The sequence below is a fragment of the Phacochoerus africanus genome, chromosome 6, assembly GCF_016906955.1.
Source record: "Phacochoerus africanus isolate WHEZ1 chromosome 6, ROS_Pafr_v1, whole genome shotgun sequence".
NCBI lineage: Eukaryota > Metazoa > Chordata > Mammalia > Artiodactyla > Suidae > Phacochoerus > Phacochoerus africanus.
The window spans coordinates 118134187-118154872 of record NC_062549.1 but is presented as its reverse complement, the minus strand read 5'-3'; the positions used below and the strand labels follow the sequence as shown (position 1 = coordinate 118154872).

Here is a 20686-nt window from a genome sequence, read left to right as displayed (position 1 = left end):
TTCTTAATTTTAAGGACTTATTTTATTTCATGTGATAATTCACTTCTCATGACCAAAATTTCTAAGCAGTATTATATGAAAGTGTTTTTGTAAATTCATTTTGGAAAATAACAAGAGGTATTTGATTAAATCTGCCTTCTCTGAAAATGTAGAATTAGCGGTCTTTTCATTAGACTACTTACTTAGTAAAATTAAAAGTTTGTGTTGAATGAGAATGACTTTTTTTTTTGGATGCAATTTTTCTAATACAACACTAGGATGAAAGGTTGTTAGGAACTTTTAAAAGTGAATTTAGATTCTACATGAATTTTAACCATCAAATTTGGAAATAGAGTGCCATTATTGAATTAATTTAGCTTTCTAAGCAAAGTGGTCAAGTTTATTTGGACGTTCATATATTTTGCTTTTCTGTAACTTTCACATATAAAATCGTAGAACTTTTCAACAAAATATGAATTGGCCAACATGCTTGTTGACACAGACTTTGGGGGAATATCACGCAAAATTCAACTAATCGTTGAATATGGACAACACATTTAGCGGTGCTTGGTTCTTTAGAATTTGTTGGCTGTGGCTGGGGGCTGCATCTCAGAGTGGAACACTTACTACAACTCATCTTTTCACGACTTATACGGTTTTAAAAACTGTCTTGAGATATTCTTTTTCTCGTGGGAAGATTAGGGGATGGCAGGAGGTCGTCTTCAGTGATTCTCCCAGCTTTAAGTTTATGTGGTTCTTGCCTTAGCGTTTAAAGCTTTGGGTGTTAGGATAGGTTTTTCTTTTAACTACCTTACATAGGTTTGTTTGATTAGAATCACTAAGATGTTCCGCATATTTTTTTCGGAATATCTAAATGATATTCGTTCATCATTTTCTGTGGAGGTTTAGCTTTCTGGATAGCCAGCAAAGCTAACAAGCTAAGACCAGAGGGTTGAACTTTACTCGGCGGCCTCAGAGCGCGCCTTCAGGCAGTCGACTCTTCTCTTGCGCGCCCCCTCCCTCCAAGAGGTGAACAAGTGACTGCGAAACCGAAGGCTGGCACATTCCCGTTCTGTTGCTGGAGACGCCACTGAGAGCGCATGCTCTTCCGATGATGGGTCTGTAGCGCCATTTTCATATGGAAGGGACTGCCCTCTAATTAGGCACGCCGGTAGGACACCCAGCGATAGTTGTTAAAGCTGTGCGAGAGGCCTCGCAGAAACAAGTCAAGGGCTTCTTTGAGATGAACCACTCCCTGCAGCGCTTCGGCTGAGACTGCGTAAAGAAATTCTTTTGTGTTACTTTCCCCCGTGGAGGCCCTCTCCCGGGTTCGCTCCTCCTCCCACTTCCCTCCACACCCGGCTGGCCTTGCTCCTCCGCCCCGCCCCCGCCTGGGACCAGTGCACTATAAAGGTTAGGCATTTGTGATGATTTTGCGCCGACAGTGGCGACCCAAATGAGAGGACTTGGGGAGCCGGATGGGAACGCTTTACCCCACGAGAACAAAGCACAAGTTAATTCAGAGTCCACTGTGTGTAGAGGAAACAAGTAGGTGTTCTTCTAAGCTAGGAGGTAGGGCTTCTTTTTTAATTTTATTTTTATAAAGATAGAAATCCATCAGTGGTGGGGATGGAGGTTGGTTGAAATATTAACTATATAGGTAAAGTGGGGCTTGGAGACTTGAGATCTTTAAGTGTGAGCTTTGCGTGCGCGCGCATGCCAGAGTTTAGAACAAGGGTGAGTGGGGCGAGAGAGGTAAAGAATGAGAGAGACAAAGACGAAGAATCAGGAGTGGGAAGAAGACTTGGTGCAGAAAGCGAAGGGGTGCGGGCACATCCTTGCCTGCGAGGCAGCAGCAGGGCCCTCCGCGACCACTCCCAACTCCACGGTTTCATTCATAAGTTTCTGGTCTAGAGGCCCCACCCGGCTCCACTGGGCCCAGGGCCGCGTTTCCCGTACAGCAATTGGTGGACGGCAACAAAGCCTTAGCAACCGGCTCTTAGTGACCCGCGGGGCGCCTGGTAACTGGGGCGCGGAGCCAGCGCGGAGAAAGGAGCGGGGCTGTCCCTTTAAGGGATGGCAGCGGAGCCGTGAAAGTGGAGGGGATTGAGGGAGGGCGGGGAGGAAGGTCTGGGGGCGGACCCAGGGGGAGGAGGAGGAAGAGTTGCTGCTGAAAGGAGGTGGCGAAGGAGGAGCCGGAGCAGCTGCTGCCAGCCGGCGGGCACCAGAGTCCTGCCCGCTGCCGCAAGAGTAGCCACGGGCGCGATCGGGGCCAGACGTCTTCTCCTCCATGATCACTCTGGGAGCCGGGGGAAGACTTTGCCCGGCCGTGAGAGCTGGTCTGCGTTTCCCAGGCGCGGCGGCGGCGGAGCAGCGAAAGCAGTCGGGTCCGAATCCGAGTGGCCACAGCCCGGGGCGTGTGCGCCCCGCTTGGAGCGTGCTCGGATTCCCCACGGAATGTCCCCGGGGCGCCCGGCGCGCTGACCCCCTAGCCGCCTCCGCCTTCGGCGCCTGCTCCCTCTCTCTGGCGGGCTCGTTGTTCGGGACTGCAAGCTTCCTAGCTCCCGAGCAGTGGGGAAGCCCCCGGGGGCGGGTGACCTCAGCTGGCCACGACCCAGCCCTCCACCGTGCATATCTCGCTTAAGATGGCAGCGGAGTCAGGGGAACTAATCGGGGCTTGTGAGTTCATGAAAGGTGAGGAGCAGCTGCCCCGCATCCTCCACCCCTCCCTCTCCCCCAACTCTTCACTTCTCGGCTCTCTGTCCCAACCACTGTCCCCAGCTTCTCCTGGGGCCCCCAGGATACAGCAGTTGCCGCGCGCGCTCTTGTCCCCTCCCGGTTCTATCCTCTCCCCGAGGACCCCCAGCTTCCGGCTTCTCTGTCTTTCTTGCGTCCCTGGTTCCCTCTGCAGCACCCTCGGAAGGCCTCCCCCGCCCGGGAATGGGACAGCGCCGGCCTCTGCCGGGCTCCTGCGTGCAGCGGCTCGTGGGGATTCTGCTCCGGGGGATCCTTTCCGTTGCATTTATCCCCCTATTGCTGGGTTCAGTTTTCGGGACACCTCCAACCACACCTCCCTTGTCCCTCCTCCCTTCCTCTTCTTGAAGTCTCCGGAGCTGCAGAGGAGAGGCTCGCCTCTCTCTTCTTCCGCAGCTGCCGAGGTCTGGAGATTTCTGAACCCAACTTGCACCTCCAGTTCTACGGGTACCCTCAGCTTCTACCTGCTCCCGTTGGCCTGAAACAAGAGGGATGTGGGAGCTCTGCCCCCCAAGTAGTCCCTCAGTCAGATCCTCTTCTCTCTCCTCTAACGTGTGTGCTCTGGAGTCTCTCGTTTTCTGGGAGAGATCAGGTTTCTGTAAGAATCCCACGTGTTAATGGGGTCTTTAAATAATGGCTAGCAGTTATTTTGATCCTGGTGTATTAGCGCCCGCCCCCCAGCTTCCCTGCTTCTCATGTTTTGTCCTGTCTTTTAAACTTGTCTTTCAGATCGGTTATATTTTGCTACTTTAAGGAATAGACCAAAAAGTACAGTAAATACCCACTATTTCTCCATCGATGAGGAGCTGGTCTATGAAAAGTAAGTTTCTTCCTTTTTTTTTCTCAACCATTTAGCTTGTGGGCTCTTTGCCTTGGAAACACTATACACCTTCATGGCAGTTTCATTCACCTTCCCCCAGTGGTGCAGGTAACAATACCACATTTTTAGGCTCAGATGCTTGGGGAGAGGTGCACAGAAAATTAACATAATTTGAACCTGTCATCACCCCGTTCCTTTTAGACCTCTGTCTATGTTAATTCTTCCTACCACCACAACAGACTGCAAGTGTAGATTCCTAACGCTCCCCAGAGCAGGACTGGGAGACGCACCCTCTGTCCCTGCCAGATTGTGTCATTGGCTTGTGAAATCAGTCATGGAGTATTTATGGAGCACCTGCTGAGTATAGGGCAGTGTGTGTCTTACAGGTGCTTCAACTTTGCAGTTCACAAGGCTTCTGTTGTATCCCAGGATGTTTTTGTTCGTGCAGCTCATATTTGGAAAGTGGGACGCACTTAGCTGGAGGTAGCTGTATCCAAGTCCCATCTATGAGTAGGATTTTACTTGTGTGCTAAATTATTCAGTTATTTTATTTGAGTGCCCCAAGCTTCAGAGTATTATATTTTTTGCCTTTGAGGAAGTGGTGTTAGGACTGCTAATTTACTTTCTTTGGTTTCTTTGCCTCTGTGGAATTAGGATTTGAGAGTGTAAGATACAAGTAGGGAACTGTTTTCTGTGAAAGACTGTTGAGCTACAGGAAAAAGATATCCTATAGTAGAGTAACCTTTGAACTACAGGGAAAAGACATTGTGTAGTATAGTACAAATTTAATTAAAAGAGAGCTAAATCTCTATTCAATAAAAGCAACATGTAATAAGGAATAAGAAGGCTGAATTAACTTGATTGTGTCCTCTTATTAAAAGAGCTGGTGTCTGAGTAGTCCAGTATATTCTAACAAACATTTAATTTTACTTTCTTGTTGTCTTAACGAAATGTGCAGTTAAATGAGCATTGCTAAATGAACCAGAGTCACTCTAGCAAGCTTTCTGGGACTTGTCCTCTTCAGAGGCTTTCTGGCAGTTCTGCCTAAGGATTTGTGGGTACCACCAGGCATTGGAAGAGTGAGAGTATTCTTGACCTTCAAGAGCATATCTTTTATTTGAGGGAAAACAGTCTTTAATTGTCCCTTCATCGTGGGGATTCTTGAAACTGATGTCTTCAGGACATTTCTCTTAGTGGTGCTGGGAATGTTTCTTGAATGGCTGAAGTGAAAGTGAGAATGAAAGAGCCCTTTGCTGCTGCTCTTGAAAGCCCAGAGTTGGTACAGCCAGGAGGTCTGAATCCCTGGTGTCAGATTACAGCTCTGCTCCTAGACTGAAGGGAGTACTCGCTGGCTGCTCCCTGACCTTGTGTACCTGGATGATGTCACTGCCACCGCCAGCAGTGTTTATGGAGTGTTCATTCTCTTGTTGGGAATGCGCATTGTTGTGGCTTTCTTTTTCTGAGTGTTAAGGTTTGGGGACCTCTCGTGAGTCTGAGGGTAGGGACTGTGTAGACGCCATTATGTTCAATTCTTCAGAGACATGCCAGAGGTTAAGATGTCATTGAACAAGTTCCAGGCATTGAGGTCTAAGTTGCTTCTCTTGGGAGTGCTAGATCTAGCAGAAAATTACATTTAGTCAACTAAACACAGTGCTTAGTGATTTTTTGATTCTAATATTGATAGATGAGAAAAAACTTGGGTGTGGTTTTAATGTTAGTATTTTAGGATAGGGCTACAGGTCACATTCTTTTTGTATTGAGTCTTCTGCATTTCCTGTAAAGAAAGACTTGCCAGTGAGACCATCCAGTTTACATTGTGAGGTGGTTTTTTTTTTTTTTTTGGTCTTTTTGCCTTTTCTAGGGCCGCTCCCACGGCATATGGAGGTTCCCAGGCTAGGGGTCGAATCGGAGCTGTAGCTGCTGGCCTACGCCAGAGCCGAAGCAGTGAGGGATCCGAGCCACGTCTGCAATCTACACCACAGCTCACGGCAATGCCGGATCCTTAACCCACTGAGCGAGGCCAGGGATCAAATCCGTAACCTCATGGTTCCTAGTCGGATTCGTTAACCACTGAGCCACGAAGGGAATTCCACATTGTGAGTTTTGATGTCATTCAAATCTATGACGAGGACGCCAGTCTGGGCAGAATGTATTCTTTTTTGTTTGTTTGTTTGAGGTGCCCAACTATGATGCCACAGCCATGGCTATGGTTCTGGTCACCCACAAATCTATTCTCTGTCACCCAACATATGACACAGGGCTAGAAGACAGCGATGATGGATGCATATATTACCCTCAAGGAGCTCCAAGCCTGTAGGGAGAAAGACAGGACTGTGGTTAGTGGAGAAAAGATAATGGCCCTCGAATAACAGAACCCCCTGTGCTGGGATGAACTCACAGATGAGTGGAAGCCTGTCTGGTTGAAGGATTCAGGAGAGGCTCCATGGGGGGTTAAGACTAGTTCAAAGGGTGGATGGAGATGTGAGAGGACAGCTGGCAGACTCGGGAACAGTGGGCATGCGGAGGGAGGCTCTGGAGTGTGTTCAGGGAGTAGTAGGGCCTCCCGTTTGTCTGGTGTGTATGCTGGGGCTGTGTGGTATGAAGCCCACAGGTCAGCTGGGGCAGACCGAATGCCAAGGTGAGGAACCGCAGTTTCCCTGGTACACTGTAGGACTCTCTTGAGCATTTGGGGGCAGTAGGACTGGATCAGTGCTAACTGCAAATGATGGCAAACATTTGTTGAGCATTTAAATGCATGCCGGATGCTCTTCTAGGTGCTCCACAATGATCCATTTATTTTACTTTCACAATAGTTTTGAGGCAGCTACAGTTAGCACTCTTAGTGTGCAGATGATGAGAGCAAGGTACAGAGAGGTTAGGTAACTTGCCCAAGGTCATAGAAATAAGAAGTAGCAGGTCTAGAATTTGAATCCAAGCCCTCTGGTTCTAGAAGATATATATATATATATATATATATATATATATATATATATATATATATATCGTCTCTCAGACAATTAAAATGATAGTATCATTTAAGGTGGATTAGAGAGGAGGTATAAGACCACTTAGAAAAACTCTGAAATGTTCGAGGGGAAGAAGTAAGTGCCTAGATTAGGACTGGTGGCTCTGGTGGTGGAAAGAAGGGCTCTGAATCCATATGCTTTGGAAATAGATCAGGTGGATGGGTTGGTGGGTTGCTGGGGAAAAAGACGAGTCAAAGAAGTCTTTAAGACAGCCTGGTTCACAGTGAGCCTGCTGGGGCCATTGCCCAAAACAGGAAGTAGGGCAGAAGAACTGGCTTTAGTGGGAGATCAGGCGTTCCATTTCGGTCAGGTTGGATTTAAGGAATTTAAGGGATATGCACATCTGCCTTGGCCAGCACATCAATTTCAAGTGCTTAGGTTTGGGAGTTTTCCCCCAAGAGATGATAGAGTTGTGAGAATGATGTGATTTCTGGGAGAGAAAGAGAAGATATCAGCGTTTGTATTTCGTAGGCATGACCGGGATGAGAGGAGCAAGGGAAGGAAGTGGAAATAAACAGCCAAAGAGGTGGACAAATGCTGAAGGAGAGAGAAGAAGGGGAGAGGGATGGACAGAGGTGGAGGAATCCATCTTGTCAGTTCCACTTCTTCTGGGACGTATTGAATGAGAGAGACTGGAATATCGTCCATGTCTCTAAGGAAAGGAGACTGTTGAGATACACAATCACACATACCTGTGTACTTAAGTGCTGAGTGTATAAATGAAACACTGCCTTTCCAGCTAAATTATCACCTTGGAATAATAGGTGATAATTATGAAATGTTAGGCTGTGGATCCTCTGGACACAGCTGTGTTTTGTCCAGATGTTTATTTCGTTATGGAAGAACAATAGCACGCCACCCTTGAAATGGCACCCTTCTGAGAAACTGGTGGAGAAAATTCAACAAAGTGGCCTTATGAGGTCACTCTTTTACAGAAATGAAAGTCTAAATTTTCTCCTTGATTTTTAAACAGAACATGTCATACTAATATAAAGGCCTGAGTGGTTTTGGCAAAAGGTGGTTGGTACTAAAGCATACATTTGTCCTTGGGTTATGATTCACAGATCAGAATTAAAATCAGAGTATAGATTAACACACTTGTGGGAAAAAATAGCCCCATAAAAAGGGAGCCTTTCCAAGATTTGTCTGTATTTGATTAAGCTACAAATAACACACAATGCTCCAGAAAGGCTAGTTTTTTGGTTTTGGAATTGGGCCGCATAATCCAAATAGAGGCTTACTTTTTATAACTTGGCTCAAATTTTTTTGGCTCAAAAGTTAGCCGCATCAAACATGTTAATTGTTATAAACTTGTGTGTCCTAATGGGGTTGGGTGTAGGATCGGATGTTAATGCACAAAAAGCCAGTTTGCTGTAAAGGAGAGGTAGAGGGTCTTCAGTTCAGCCTGGCCATTTTCATTTCTTCTCTCCTTATGTTCGCAAAGGAAAGGTATTGAAAATGCAGGAGAGGACTCTTCACGGCCATACTCTGGGGACTGAATATTAAGCAGTTTCGGAAATGATTCAAAGGATTTCACCAAATGTTTTAGCATGGAAGAATGAGCAGCTGCTAATGAGCACTAATTAACTAACTGGAAGATTTAAATAATTTAAAACATTCAGTTTTCATTTAAACTTTATTGGAGCAGCCTGATATTAATGCAGGGGGGAGTTTTTGGATAAATAATTTATAGAAGAATGATTTCTTTTATGTAGCTATAATTAATATAGGTTTGAGTTGAAATGTGAGCCTACAATATCTTGGTGAGAAATATGGAAAAAACTTTTTTGGCCTGGAAATATTTGTGTGAATGGAGTATTTAGGTTAGATAGACGTGAGGAGAAACCTTATTGTTTTTTCAATTTTTATTTTAAATTTACTGTGTAACAAGTAGGTTCATTTAATGGATAGTTGACTGCCATCTGAGCACATGTACACATACATGTATGAGATCTTGTATACAGTTTAGGGCCATCCTTTGGTACCTCAGTTCTCATTATAAAATGCCATGATTATAGACTGAAGAGGAGATACAGTTGAATTCAGAGGCAAATTTCACCTGATAAAACTATAACAAGAGCTAATATTTATAATCCTGTGATAGGCAGTGTTCTACATCTTTTATATGCATTAACACAATCTTGAAAACAAACTGGAGTTAGGTTCTGTTACTGCCACCACTTTATAGGTGAGGAAACTGAGGCCCAGAGAGGGTTAAGTAGAGCTTAAGGTCACTGAACTAGTAATTTGGCCCAAAGTCCATGCTGTTCTGCTTCCAGCAAGTTCCTATGTATCCTGAGCTTGAAGCTGGTGGGGGTGGGAAGAATAGTTTTGCCCCTCCCCAGCTCATGTGACCTTTTTAACTTGGGTGATGATGGCTTTGGCAAGAAATGTGCTGTTGACAGTATGTGCACAAATTTATGTCCAAGCCATACCTGGGAATGTGTGGTAGTAATTAAAATATTTTCCCACATTTCCACTTTTGTGGGTATAATCGTGTAATCTTGCTTTTTCTCCTTTCAGTGGACTGCTCACCGCCCCCCCCCCCCCCAAAAAAAAAGAGAGAGAAAGGAGATAAATTGAGTTAATTATCATTATATATCTAATAGGAAAGAAGAAAACAAAAGACGCCAGTTTCTATGTCAGTGAAAACCATTTTTGTAGGCTATCTGGCGAAATGTTCTTGCTGCTTAACTGGAGTAACTTAAGATGTAACGACTTCTGCATAGAGTTCTCCTAAAAACTCGGAAAACTCTTTAGCTTTTAGAAGATGGTATGGTTTTCTCCTTTCTCCCCCTCTCTCCTTCCTTCCATCCTAACCTTGCAGAAGTAACCGGTATTGTTCAGGACCACTTTTTTCACTCTGTTTTGGACACACGAGTTTTCAGCTGTGCTTGTGTATGTACATCTGTGTACACGCCCAGGCATTCGGGCATTCCACGCAGCGCACGTAATGAGGAAAGAGGCTTATCTCTCTACATTCATCCATCGGTTCTTAATTCCATGACCCACGAGGATGTCAGGACCTCAGGGTGTCGATTTATTAAATAGTTGCTGTTTTGACCTTTTAGGCATTCACATGGGTAGTCCGTCTCTGCTCTTCATAAGGACAGGTTGTTGCTCAGTTCTTTCAGTTTGCTTGAGATGAGCCCGGTGAAAACACAAAGTTTCAAGGAGGTGCTGAAGACAGTTAAAACTGATGGGGCTGCTGGTAATCAGGCAGCCTGAGAGAGGCATCCGAATGGGCTGTAGGAGGGTCCATGGAGGAGCTGTCTGCTGTCCAAGTTCTTTGTCGTCCAAGTCACCGCAGGGCAGCTTCATTATTGTGTTTGAAGTAGATCCCAAAGACATCAGATGTTCTCATTTGAAAGTTCATAAACACATTCCAGAGCTAAAAGTAAACGACTTTTACTTAGCCATAGCTTAATACACCTTTGTGCTTAAAGAGAAAAAGAAAAAAAGACGCCTGACACATTTTTATGGGAAGTGAAAAAAGCCTCATTTAAAAGCTGTAAGTGGTTGGAAGTAGCTATAGAAGAAACCTAGCATTGAGGTTGGGTAGATTTTGGTATAGCGCACTCTGCAAATGCTTTGGGGAGACACAAATACACGAAGAAGTGCTAACAAACACCAGCGCAAGGCAATATATGACAAAAGCTGCTGATGTACATTTAGAAATCTGAGAAAGGAAGAGAGATTCCTGCCCAAGGTAATAAAGACTTCGTAGAGTGATGTTTGAACTCGCTTTTGAAGGGTGTGTAAGAGCAAAGAGTATGTTTTATGATCTCTGTAAGGACAAGTACAACCTGTGTTCGCTTACCACTGTGTCTGTGCCCCCAGCCCAGCGCCTGGCATAGGGATGGCATGTAAGACATTTTAGCTGAATGAATGAGAGAAGAAGGAAGGAAAGAAGGATTTCAGTGTTTAGGAAGAGCAGAAGTCTGTTAGGTAAGGAACACAATTTGAATCGCAGCAAGGGCACAGGCGAGGCTGCCCAGGTGTTTGGGGATGGGATTATGGAAAGCTGTTTGGACGGCCGTTCTGCTGGTTTATGATGACAGAGAGACTGAGCAGAGCTCTCTGCTTTAGCACCAGTACTCCCATGGCCGGGAGGCGGGCACCTGTTAGGTCTGTTAGGCTGCGGCAAGGACCATGGTTATAGCAACGGGGACAGAAGGGCCAAGTGGGGAAGAGGCTAGAAAGGGTGGCGTGACTGTGCTGGGAACTGATGAGATGGGTGAGTGGAGGAATGGAAGGTAAGTTCAGGGTTTCTGGTTTGGGTGACTGGGAGGAAGTGACCATAAAGTAGGCTACGTCTGTCAGTCAGAAGGAGGGCTGACTGTTTGGTGCTTTGTTTTATTGGGGGGTGGGGAAGCGAAGTAGAAAGGGGGGGGTCTATAATGAAAGTAAAAAAGGAGTCTTTGTGATCTTTAAGCAGAAAGTAGACAATGCGCGTCCTGTATATTTAGATATTTAATTGGTGAAAATCTGGGGAGGTGGGTGCTATGGCAGATCTCAAGTTCCTTGCTGGCTGATTTGAGTTGAGCTTAAGTGTGGCATTCATTGTTTCTTTAAAAATTTTTTTAAGCTTTAGTTTCGATTTACATTAAAAAAAATTGGTTTCCTTAATCAGCTGAATATTTCCAGGACCCCCAAAGAATCAATGACGAACAAGAACCATCAAAGCATGTCATAGTCCCAATTCTCAGTAACTTGGAAATACCTGGTAAAGAATCTTTTTAGGGCCGCACCCGTGGCACATGGAGGTTCCCAGGCTAGGAGTCGAATCAGGGCTGTAGCCGCTGGCCTACACTACAGCTCACAGCAATGTGGGATCCGAGCTGTGTCTTCGACCTACAGCACAGCTCATGGCAACATTGGATCCTTAACCCGCTGAGATCGAACCTGCGTCCTCATAGATACTAGTCAGATTCGTTTCCACTGAGCCACCGTGGGAACTCCGAATCACAATTATTTGTGATTGACAGTGAATTCCTTAATGGAAAATCGTTCGTGTGAACTAGTTTTTGAATGAAGTGTTTCATGTATTAATTTAATATTTTGGTCTTAAAGATGTTCATGTCCTAATTGATGAATTGAAGACTTTGCTAGTTTGGACTTGTTCTTTTGTTATAAAATTTAATTTTCTTTTAAGAGCCAGAAAAGATGATTTATTTCAAATTCGCTCTCCTTGATGTGTGTACGCTAGTAATGCATCTCCCGGTTTTGTCTGGGAATGTGGCATTTCAGTGAGGCAGCTTCTACAAAGAGTTGGAAAATCATGTCTTAAAATATCAAAGCAATTTTGGAATTTATGGAAAGTTTTCTCAAATGAATCCACATTTCTCCCTTCTTAAAGAATTTACCAATTATGATTTATTTGCTTTTTTGGGTAACACTCAGATTCTATTATTATGATTCCATTGGTTGTACAGTTTCACTGTAATTCAAGAATAGTTTTAGAGACTCCTAAGGAATAAAGGGCTCTCTGCTTATATGCCGATGGTGCCTGTTTGTGAAACATCTTTCGTCTTTTAGTGGTTTTTATTCAGGTTTTCTTGATGACTAACTACTGCGAGTACTTTCTAGGTGCTCCTTACTGTTGGATTAGCTGTTGACATTGCTATCGGTGCACCAGCTACTAATAGCTGCCTCCTGCCTGTAATAGGTCTGATGAGTCTACTATACTATGAACTAGAAACCAGAAATCACATTTTATTAGCCTTTGGTGCAAAATAAGACTAAAGTCAGAATGAGACTGAGATGTCTTATAAACAACTCTAAAGGGCATGGGTTTGTGGCAGACTTTAGAAGAAACAATATGACTTCGTTTTTTTGGTTTACTTGTGATTCTCACTTATGTTCCAGATGGAGATTTCTGAACTGGGGATCCTTGTATAAAGGATTTCTTATTCTATATGTTCCTCTTCCTTCTAACAGAGTGTGGAATTAATATGGCATTTATATTAGTCCTGGTAATCAAATTAGTGATGATCTGCAGCTGCATTAATCTGAAATGCTAGAAACATTTTATTTTTCCCTAAACGTGAGCTAAAGAAAAAGAGTTAAAAAGGTCTCTTCTGGGAAGTTGTGAAGGTGGACTTGTAAAATAGTGCCTTTCCTGTTCTGCTAGGCCCTTTCACTGGTGTCAGATGTCGTGCTTTATTCCATATGCCCTAAAGCAGATCGCCTACAGCTCTAGAAAACCCAAAAGGATAGGTTTAGGATGATATTTTCTTGGCCACACCATGGTATGCAGGAGTTCCTGGGCCAGGAATTGAACCTGAGCCATAGCTCTAATCAGAGCCACAGCAGTGACAAGGCTGGATCCTTAACCTGCTGGGCCACCAGGGAACTCCTAGGATGACTTTAACATTGTAAAACTCTCAGATACAATTGAAGGGGCTCTAAGCAACAAGAAGTTGGAGTGATGCATAATTGGGATGAGTCTTTTTAGATTGGGGGTTACTTCTGGGACAGGTCACATTTGGAGCAATCAAGTCCTGAAGATGCAGGCTGTGGGGAGTCTGTGGGGATGGTGCTCCCAGCCTCTCCCTGCATTGGAGAGGTGAACCGTCTCCCCATTCTCCACCTCTTACTGTCCTTTCCTTCCTAGGCTGTTTTTGTCAGTTTTGTCTATTTAGTCCAATTTTGTACCCAAAGCTAGTAAAACATGATATCTGATCTCTCTCCCCACATTTCACCTGGTGTATAGTTTAGAAGGATTAAATGGAAGAAGGTAGTGTTTTTGCAAATGAACCAACCTCATCTCAATCTTTCATTCATTTACTTTGTCACATCTGTGCCAGGTGCTAGGGATGTGTTAGTGAACCCATTTAACCCAACCCTGTTCTCATGGGGTTTGCAGTCCAGTGGGCCTCAGGAAAGCTAGTAAGCAAATATTCAGACGTAAGACTACTTGTAAGTTCTCTGAAGGAAAGACCTCTGGTTCTTTGGAAGCATATTTCTAGGGAACCTGGCCTGTAGGGTGGAGATGTGTGTGTGTGTGTGTGTGTGTGTGTGTGTGTGTGTGTGTGTGTGTGTGGTGGGGGAGAAGTGGGGTGTGGATGGAGGTGGGGGTGGGAAGGGGTAAGGGCTGAGTTCTCTGAGGAAGTGTGACTGGAGCTGAGACCCAAGGTTAAGAGGGTGTTGATTAGGCCAGGGAGGGTCATGTGCCAAAGGCCCGAGGCAGGAATTAAAAGAAATAGCTTACTAGTACTAAAATGGGGGAAATGGCATAAAATAAGGCCCCAAAGAGAGAGAGGTAGGGGCCGTACCACCCTGGGTCTCACAGACATGTTTGAGGGTTTTGGTTTTCATTCCAGGAGCTTAGAGAGGTAATGTGATCATTGCCAGGCTTTGCGGTAACTGTGTTCCTTTCTGGGCCTCACTTGCTTTATGGCACGTGAGGAGGGTTAGTCTTCTGTGTTCAGGGAATCGGTCACCATTCTGTTTTCTACTACAGTCATGTGTGTACTGTCTGCAGAGCCCTCTTGCCTTCAATACCTTCCGTTAAATAAAGGAGGTGATTTCTGTGGGAGTGAATTTTATTTTATTTTAATTAATTAATTTTTTTAAAAGCAAGAAATAGATTTATTAAGATAAGACGCTTGTGAGAGGCACAAGCGGCCAGGCATGGAAGCTCTGCCCCTGTGGGAGTGAATTTTAATCTTGCCATGCATTTCTGAAGCAGCCTTCTTTTGTTTTCATTAATCTAGGACTCAAAGGAGTGTTTCATTAATTAACTTACTGCAAAGAGGGAGGTCACAGGATTATAGACCCAGATGCTAAAGCTTCCTTGACGTCATCTAGTTTGTCCTTTGGCTTTAAGGCAGAGTGGCAACACTAACCCATTTTACAGAAGCAGCAGCTGAAGCCTTAGGTGGCCCTGCTGTTTGCTCCAGGTTAGTGGTAAGTGGAGAAGGGTTCCTCAGATTCCCAGTGTCGTGTATCTGGACTTTCCTCGAAACCTAGGTCATGTACCAAAGGTGCAAGAGTGAGAGTCGATGTTGAGGTTCCCTCTTTCCTTTGTGAGCTCAACAAGTGTCACACTTTTTGCAGGTAATAGTAGGGATGTTAAGGTTCCTACCTTATGAAGCTGCTTTCTGGCCTGTGGGTTTGCCATGTAGAAAGCATAGTGAGTATGCATCTATAACTTCTATATTATATAGTGGGCTGTGCCATATAATAGTCTATTATATGTAATGGCTAGGAATGTGACATGATACACTATACTGTACTATACTACATGACACCATACTGTTCTATGCTATACTATACTGTACTATACTACACGACACTATACTGTATACTATACTGTACCATACTACACTATTCTACACTCTCCTATGCCATACTGTATTACACTACATTACACTATTCTACACTGTACTATACTATACTGTACTCTTCTACACTACACTATACTACACTTTTCTATGCTATGCTATACTGTACTATACTACACTTTTCTACACCATACTATACTGTATTATGCTACACTACACTGTACTAGCTGGAAAGAACTTTAGAAGCCATGTAATTCAGCAGTTTCATTTGGAAGATGAGGATGTGGAGTCCCAGAGAGGCTAAGACATTAATCCAGGGACATTGAGTGATCAAGGTGGGACTTAAAAGACTTTGCTTCCTAGTGGTCTTTATTTTTTCATCAGACTCTAGGTGACTGATATAGAGCTGGGAAGCTTCTAAGATGCGAAGCCTCTCTTCCCTAGGAAGTTGCTGTTAATGTGTCTGTGGTTTGTTATGCTTGAGCAAAAACTCAGACTCATACTTTGATCTTAGATTAGCGTTTGCTGAGCATTTGAGGCCTTTTTGACAGGTGATCATTATGAATTTCAGCCATGACAGGATCTTTATCACCAAACTGGAGGGGTGCTGATAATACCCTAGTAATAGGGAAAATATTATGTAGAGTGTATAGCTCAGAGGTTTGTGCTGATTTATCTCACCAAAATTTTGCACATATGCACACGCGTGCATGTGCGCACACACACACAGTCTCACTGAGTTTTGGAAAATAGTGCTAGTTTAGCATTTATCACATGGTGATTATGCTTGCTTGTCTTCTCATTGGGTGGTGAGTCCCCTGTGGGTAGGACTGATGGTTAGCTGGCTTTCAGTAACATTTGAGTGAATGAATGAATGAATGAATGAAGAGGCGAAACATGTCAGCAGTGCTGGTAAAAAAATTGATTGATGAACTGGCATGACTTATAATGATCTTATAGAATTTTTTCATCCTATTTTTTGGTAACATCACCACTCTGATTAGTATGCTAACTTGTAGTGCTTTGCTGAGAGTAGGTGGTCATATATCTTGTTAAGTGAGTATTGCTGCGAATATAGTTTATCTTTTTGCTGAGGAGTTGAGCATTTCCAGATGAAACTTCTGATATGGAGAATAAGGTACAACAGTGCTTTAAACAGTGGTTCCTCTTGGAATGGACCCACTTACGTTAGACTTCGCTGGAAAACCAAACACAAAATAATGATGTATCATAAATCTCATAATGCTTGTGAGAAGAGCTATGCATGTTGGGTATAACAGAAAGGTTTCTAGACCCAACTTCTGTTTTCCTTCCCATCGTAGGGAGTGGGCGACCCCGGTAAACATATTTTCTGCTCCCTGGGCTCCCATTTCTTGGTCCTCCCCAGAAGAGGCTCAGCCTCTTCTCCCTACTTGCAGGACTCCAGTTCTTGTAATTTCTTTCCTATCAAAATAGGGAAGAATTTGGTTTCAGCTATGTATACGTACTGAATAAAAAGAGGTTGACTGCTTTTCACTTGATAATTCGTGAGTTTCAGTCGTTATTGACCCATAATTTGCCAACCTTACAAGGGGAAATTTATATACAGATAAGGGAGATTTATTCATTTATTCATTTGTGCACTCATTTTAATAATAATAAAATAATATATCCACGTTTCCCTTGTCCCAATAAGACCAGATTCTCCCTTCCTGCCTGACCCTAGAAAATGGGGTTGCGGGGGCTTGCTTGGCTGTGGCTCTGGAGGCCTCTTCCTGGGACTTGCCCAAATGCAGAAGACACGACCATGTGTCATCAACCTCAGGCTTAGGAGCCCTCAGCCTTCAGGTTTCTTTCTTGTGTCTACAGGGCTTATCTCTGCCATTTCTCCCCCCTCCACCTTTTTCACTGTCCCCAGGTTGATGACCTTTCATTTCTCCTCTTCTACCCGGAGTCTAATTCTTTCATTCTCCTGCCTTGGTTCCAAACTGCCCAAGCACGTATTTTATACATTTTATCATATTTGACTTATTTCAATTGTTATCAATTGATTTTTGTATTTTAACATTTCTCTCCAGCTACTAATAGTCTGGCTTATAAATGTGTTTTCATTTTCCTCACCTCTAGTGAGGGAAGAAGCACATTGTTGGAAGATATCTTCTTTGTTTGTGGCATTTATTATGCCTAAATCAGTGATAACCTAGCATGGTGTGAGAACTACGACCCTTATTTTCAATGCTCTTAACACTTTCAGAAATGTATTTAGCTTGTTAGAAAACTATATATATATGCATCTATATCTATATATATATATAAACTATACTATTAAAATACATGTATACTCTTAGAACTGTAAGCATTGTAATGAAATGTATAAATCTATAAAATGACCTTAAGATAGAGTTTATTGGCTTTATATTTGTCTGTGACAATTCTGACCTTTGAAGACTTACACTAAATTGCTCTCAGCTGTACAGAATTTTTGACTGACTTTCTTAGTGTGACGTGAAAGCCATCCCTCCCTTTTGTAGGATATAAAACCTGGTCCACTGAGCTTCACCATATTATGTGGGTTAAGATTGCTTGTTTTTCTTCTGCTCTTAACCTGGGGCTGTGGCCAAGACGGAAGTATGCCTTTTTCACTGTAGCCATGCGATGCTCTCATAGCAACTCGCAGCTTGTCTCTTTGAGGGGCAGTAAAGGGGAGTGAGGACTATATCCCCTTCTATTTTTCCATCCTCTCCTCTTCTGGGTCCCAAACTGGCTTTTTGGAAATATGATCCGCTTGAACGAAAGGGGACAGGAGTTACCAAGGCCCAGTCTCACTGCTGGGAAATATGTGGGCCCCCGAAAGGGGAGGACATTGTTGTTAGTTGGTACCTGCCTCATGATACTTGATTATTTCCCTAGTTAATTCAAATAATTTCTCTATTTATATTGTTTAATAGTTATTTTTGTTTTTACTTCATGTTAAAAATCTTGGTCAGTGTTGTCAACAAAGAACATTTTCTGGAGTGATGGAAATGTCCCTTATCTGCACTGTCCAATTTGGTAGCCACATGTGGCTTTTGAACTCTTGCAATGGGCTAATATCATGGGAGAACTGAATTTTTAATTTATTTAACCTCAATTAATTTAAATTTAAATAGCCACATGTGGCTGGTGGCTGCCCTGTTGGAGAGTGCAGCAAAAGGGGAAAAGGAAGGCACTGTAAGCAAGGAGACCGGTGTGAGCAGAGGCTTGGATAAGAGCATGCGGGGAGTGTTTGGGGATGGGAAATGGACATGCTTGTTGGAATGAAGATTCCACATGGGACCTGTTAGGAGAGAAGACCTGCCTGGAAGCTAGGGGTGCGATGGCTAGGGCTTGGATTTCTGAGCCAAGGAATTATTCCAAAGGGAGTAAAGAGCCATTAAACATTTTTAAACAGTGGGAGGATATGTGAGAAGTGAGATTTTTATGAAGATTATTTTCTAGAGTGGAATACAGGTTGATTAGGCAGGAGAGAGAGACAGAATTTAAGCATTACAGAAGTGAGATAAGGAGTTCCCATTGTGGCTCAGCAGGTTAAGAATCCAGCTAGTATCCATGAGGATGAGGGTTTGATCCCTGGCCTTGCTCAGTGGGTTGAAGGATCTGGCATTGCTGCGAACTGCAGCTCAGGTTGCAGAAGTGGCTCAGATCCGGTGTTGCTATGGTTGTGGCATAGGCCTACAGCTGCAGTTCTGATTAGACCTGTGACCTGGAAACTTCCATGTGACTTGGGTGCGGCCCTAAAACAAACAAACAAGCTAGATGAAGAAGACCTGGACTTTTGTCGCCTAAGTAGGAATGGAAAAGGAAGGGATGACTTAGAAAAGTAGCTTATTTGATATATAAGAATTACATTAGTATTTATTTGTTGCCCTATTGTGATTGGGGGGTTTCATATCTGAGTGACTGAGAAAAGCAAAATGTTTTCAGTCTGGAGGGCGGATTTGAAGGAAAGATGGATAGAGTTTTTTTATTTTTTTTATTTTTTATTTATTTATTTATTTATTTGGTCTTTTTGCCATTTCTAAGGCCGGTCCTGCGGCATATGGAGGTTCCCAGGCTAAGGGTCGAATCGGAGCTGTAGCTACCAGCCTACGCCAGAGCCACAGCAACTGGGGATCCGAGCTGTGTCTGCAACCTATACCACAGCTCACAGCAACGCCAGAGCCTTAACCCACTGAGCAAGGCCAGGGATCGAACCTGAAACTGCATGGTTCCTAGTCGGATTTGTTAATCACTGAGCCACGATGGGAACTCCGAGTTGTTTTTTTGTGGGGTTTTTTTGCCTTTTTTGGGGGGGAGGGGGGGTTTGCACCTGCAGTATATGCAAGTTACCAGGCTAGGGGTCTAATTGGAGCTGTAGCTGCCGGCCTGCGCCACAGCCACAGCAACACTGGATCCAAGCCACGTCTGTGACCTACACCACAGCTCATGGCAACACTGGATCCTTAACCCACTGAGCAAGGCCAGGGATTGAACCTACAGCCTCATGGATACTTACCGGGTTCATTACCACTGGGCCACAACAGGAACTCCCTGGGTTGAGTTTTAGACATCCTGAGTTCCAGGTGATGGAAGGACCTGTAGATAGGAAGTCCAGATGGTGGAAGATGGAAAAGACTGATGCTGGATCTTAGGTTAGGAGCCATCTCTTTTCCATCGTGTTATCATTTAATTCATGACAGCAGTTGATCTGCAGACTGGTGACTGTATCCTGGAGATGAAAGGGAGACAAGCCGGGGCATCTATAGGGAAAGTTCAAGGAAAATGAAACTGATAAAAAGACCTCTGTATTTAAGATGCTTGAGAATTGACAGCAAGGTTTGAGTGGAATAGTTGGAATTATAACCTATAGAGTCCATGAGTTTTATGACTAAAAATAGGTGATAAATAAAACCAGGAAGTGGAGGCCACATGCTTGTTTTGTTCGTGTTGGTTTTTTTCACTGTGGGCTTTTTAATCCTTTTTACTTAATGTCCTGGCAGGGAGATAAAAGGAGGTGGAACTCAAAGCTGGCCAACTAGTTCCCTGTTAGGAGAGACTGGCTATAATAACTGGAGGGCACTGGCGGGGTGAAACCATTCGTTATTTGGATTAGTATGAATCAGTTATATACTGACCCCTACTCCTAAGGTAATTGAAACTTGATTGTAACTTTAATGAAAATAAATATGAACATTGGTATTGCTGAAAATTATATTTTTACTAAATATTACTTTAAAAAAAAATCTCAGTTTCTATGCAGATTTTGGACCTCTGAACTTGGCAATGGTGTACAGATACTGCTGTAAACTAAACAAGAAACTGAAAGTGAGTATTGTGCTGATGTTTATATTTTCATATTAAAAATTTGAACTGTGAAATCAGCTTAACCAACAGGATTGCTGTCCACACACCATTTAGTTAGGTGATCTTAATCTTTGGAAATGTATAAGTATTTCACCTAGAAGTTGAAATTGAGCTACCTGATTATCCCACAAAGGACATGTTAACCTCTTTCATTTTTCAGGGTCAGTGGAATATGAGCTGAATGAAGTCATTGGAATAGTGATCTAAGAAAGAAGGCACGAATCCTTTCAGGTTGCAGTTAACAAGTCTATCAAATTCCCTCCTAGGGTGGCTTTTCTGAAACCTTCAGGTCTGCTTCTGGACACTGTTACCCAGCGATGGAGGGGCTGGCTCATCACTGCGCAGCAGGAGCTGGGGAGCATAAGCTTTTTCTGTCTGATCAACATTGGCATTTCTTGCCTATTTCTTGAATGTCTTCTCTGTAGAGTTAACAGCCAAGTGAGACTGATCAACTAGCA

The 20686-nt window shown here is 43.7% G+C and overlaps 1 protein-coding gene across 14 annotated transcripts in view; it reads left to right on the top strand.

Annotated features, from left to right (window-relative positions):
• The first annotated feature begins 1146 nt into the window (after positions 1–1146).
• The window catches only part of CDC14A (cell division cycle 14A), a 169172-nt gene continuing 149632 nt past the window's right edge, over positions 1147–20686 (top strand). For 3 of the 14 annotated variants that reach the window (XM_047785186.1, XM_047785188.1, XM_047785181.1), the window contains exons 1-3: positions 1153–1551; positions 3463–3553; positions 20114–20189. In XM_047785186.1, coding sequence (XP_047641142.1) covers positions 1458–1551; positions 3463–3553; positions 20114–20189 — 261 coding nt within the window. In that variant the 5' untranslated portion in view covers positions 1153–1457. Of the gene's footprint in view, positions 1552–2138; positions 2674–3462; positions 3554–20113; positions 20190–20686 lie in introns of those variants that run through there. The other 11 variants (XM_047785183.1, XM_047785180.1, XM_047785185.1 and 8 more) reach the window with 9 other exon arrangements.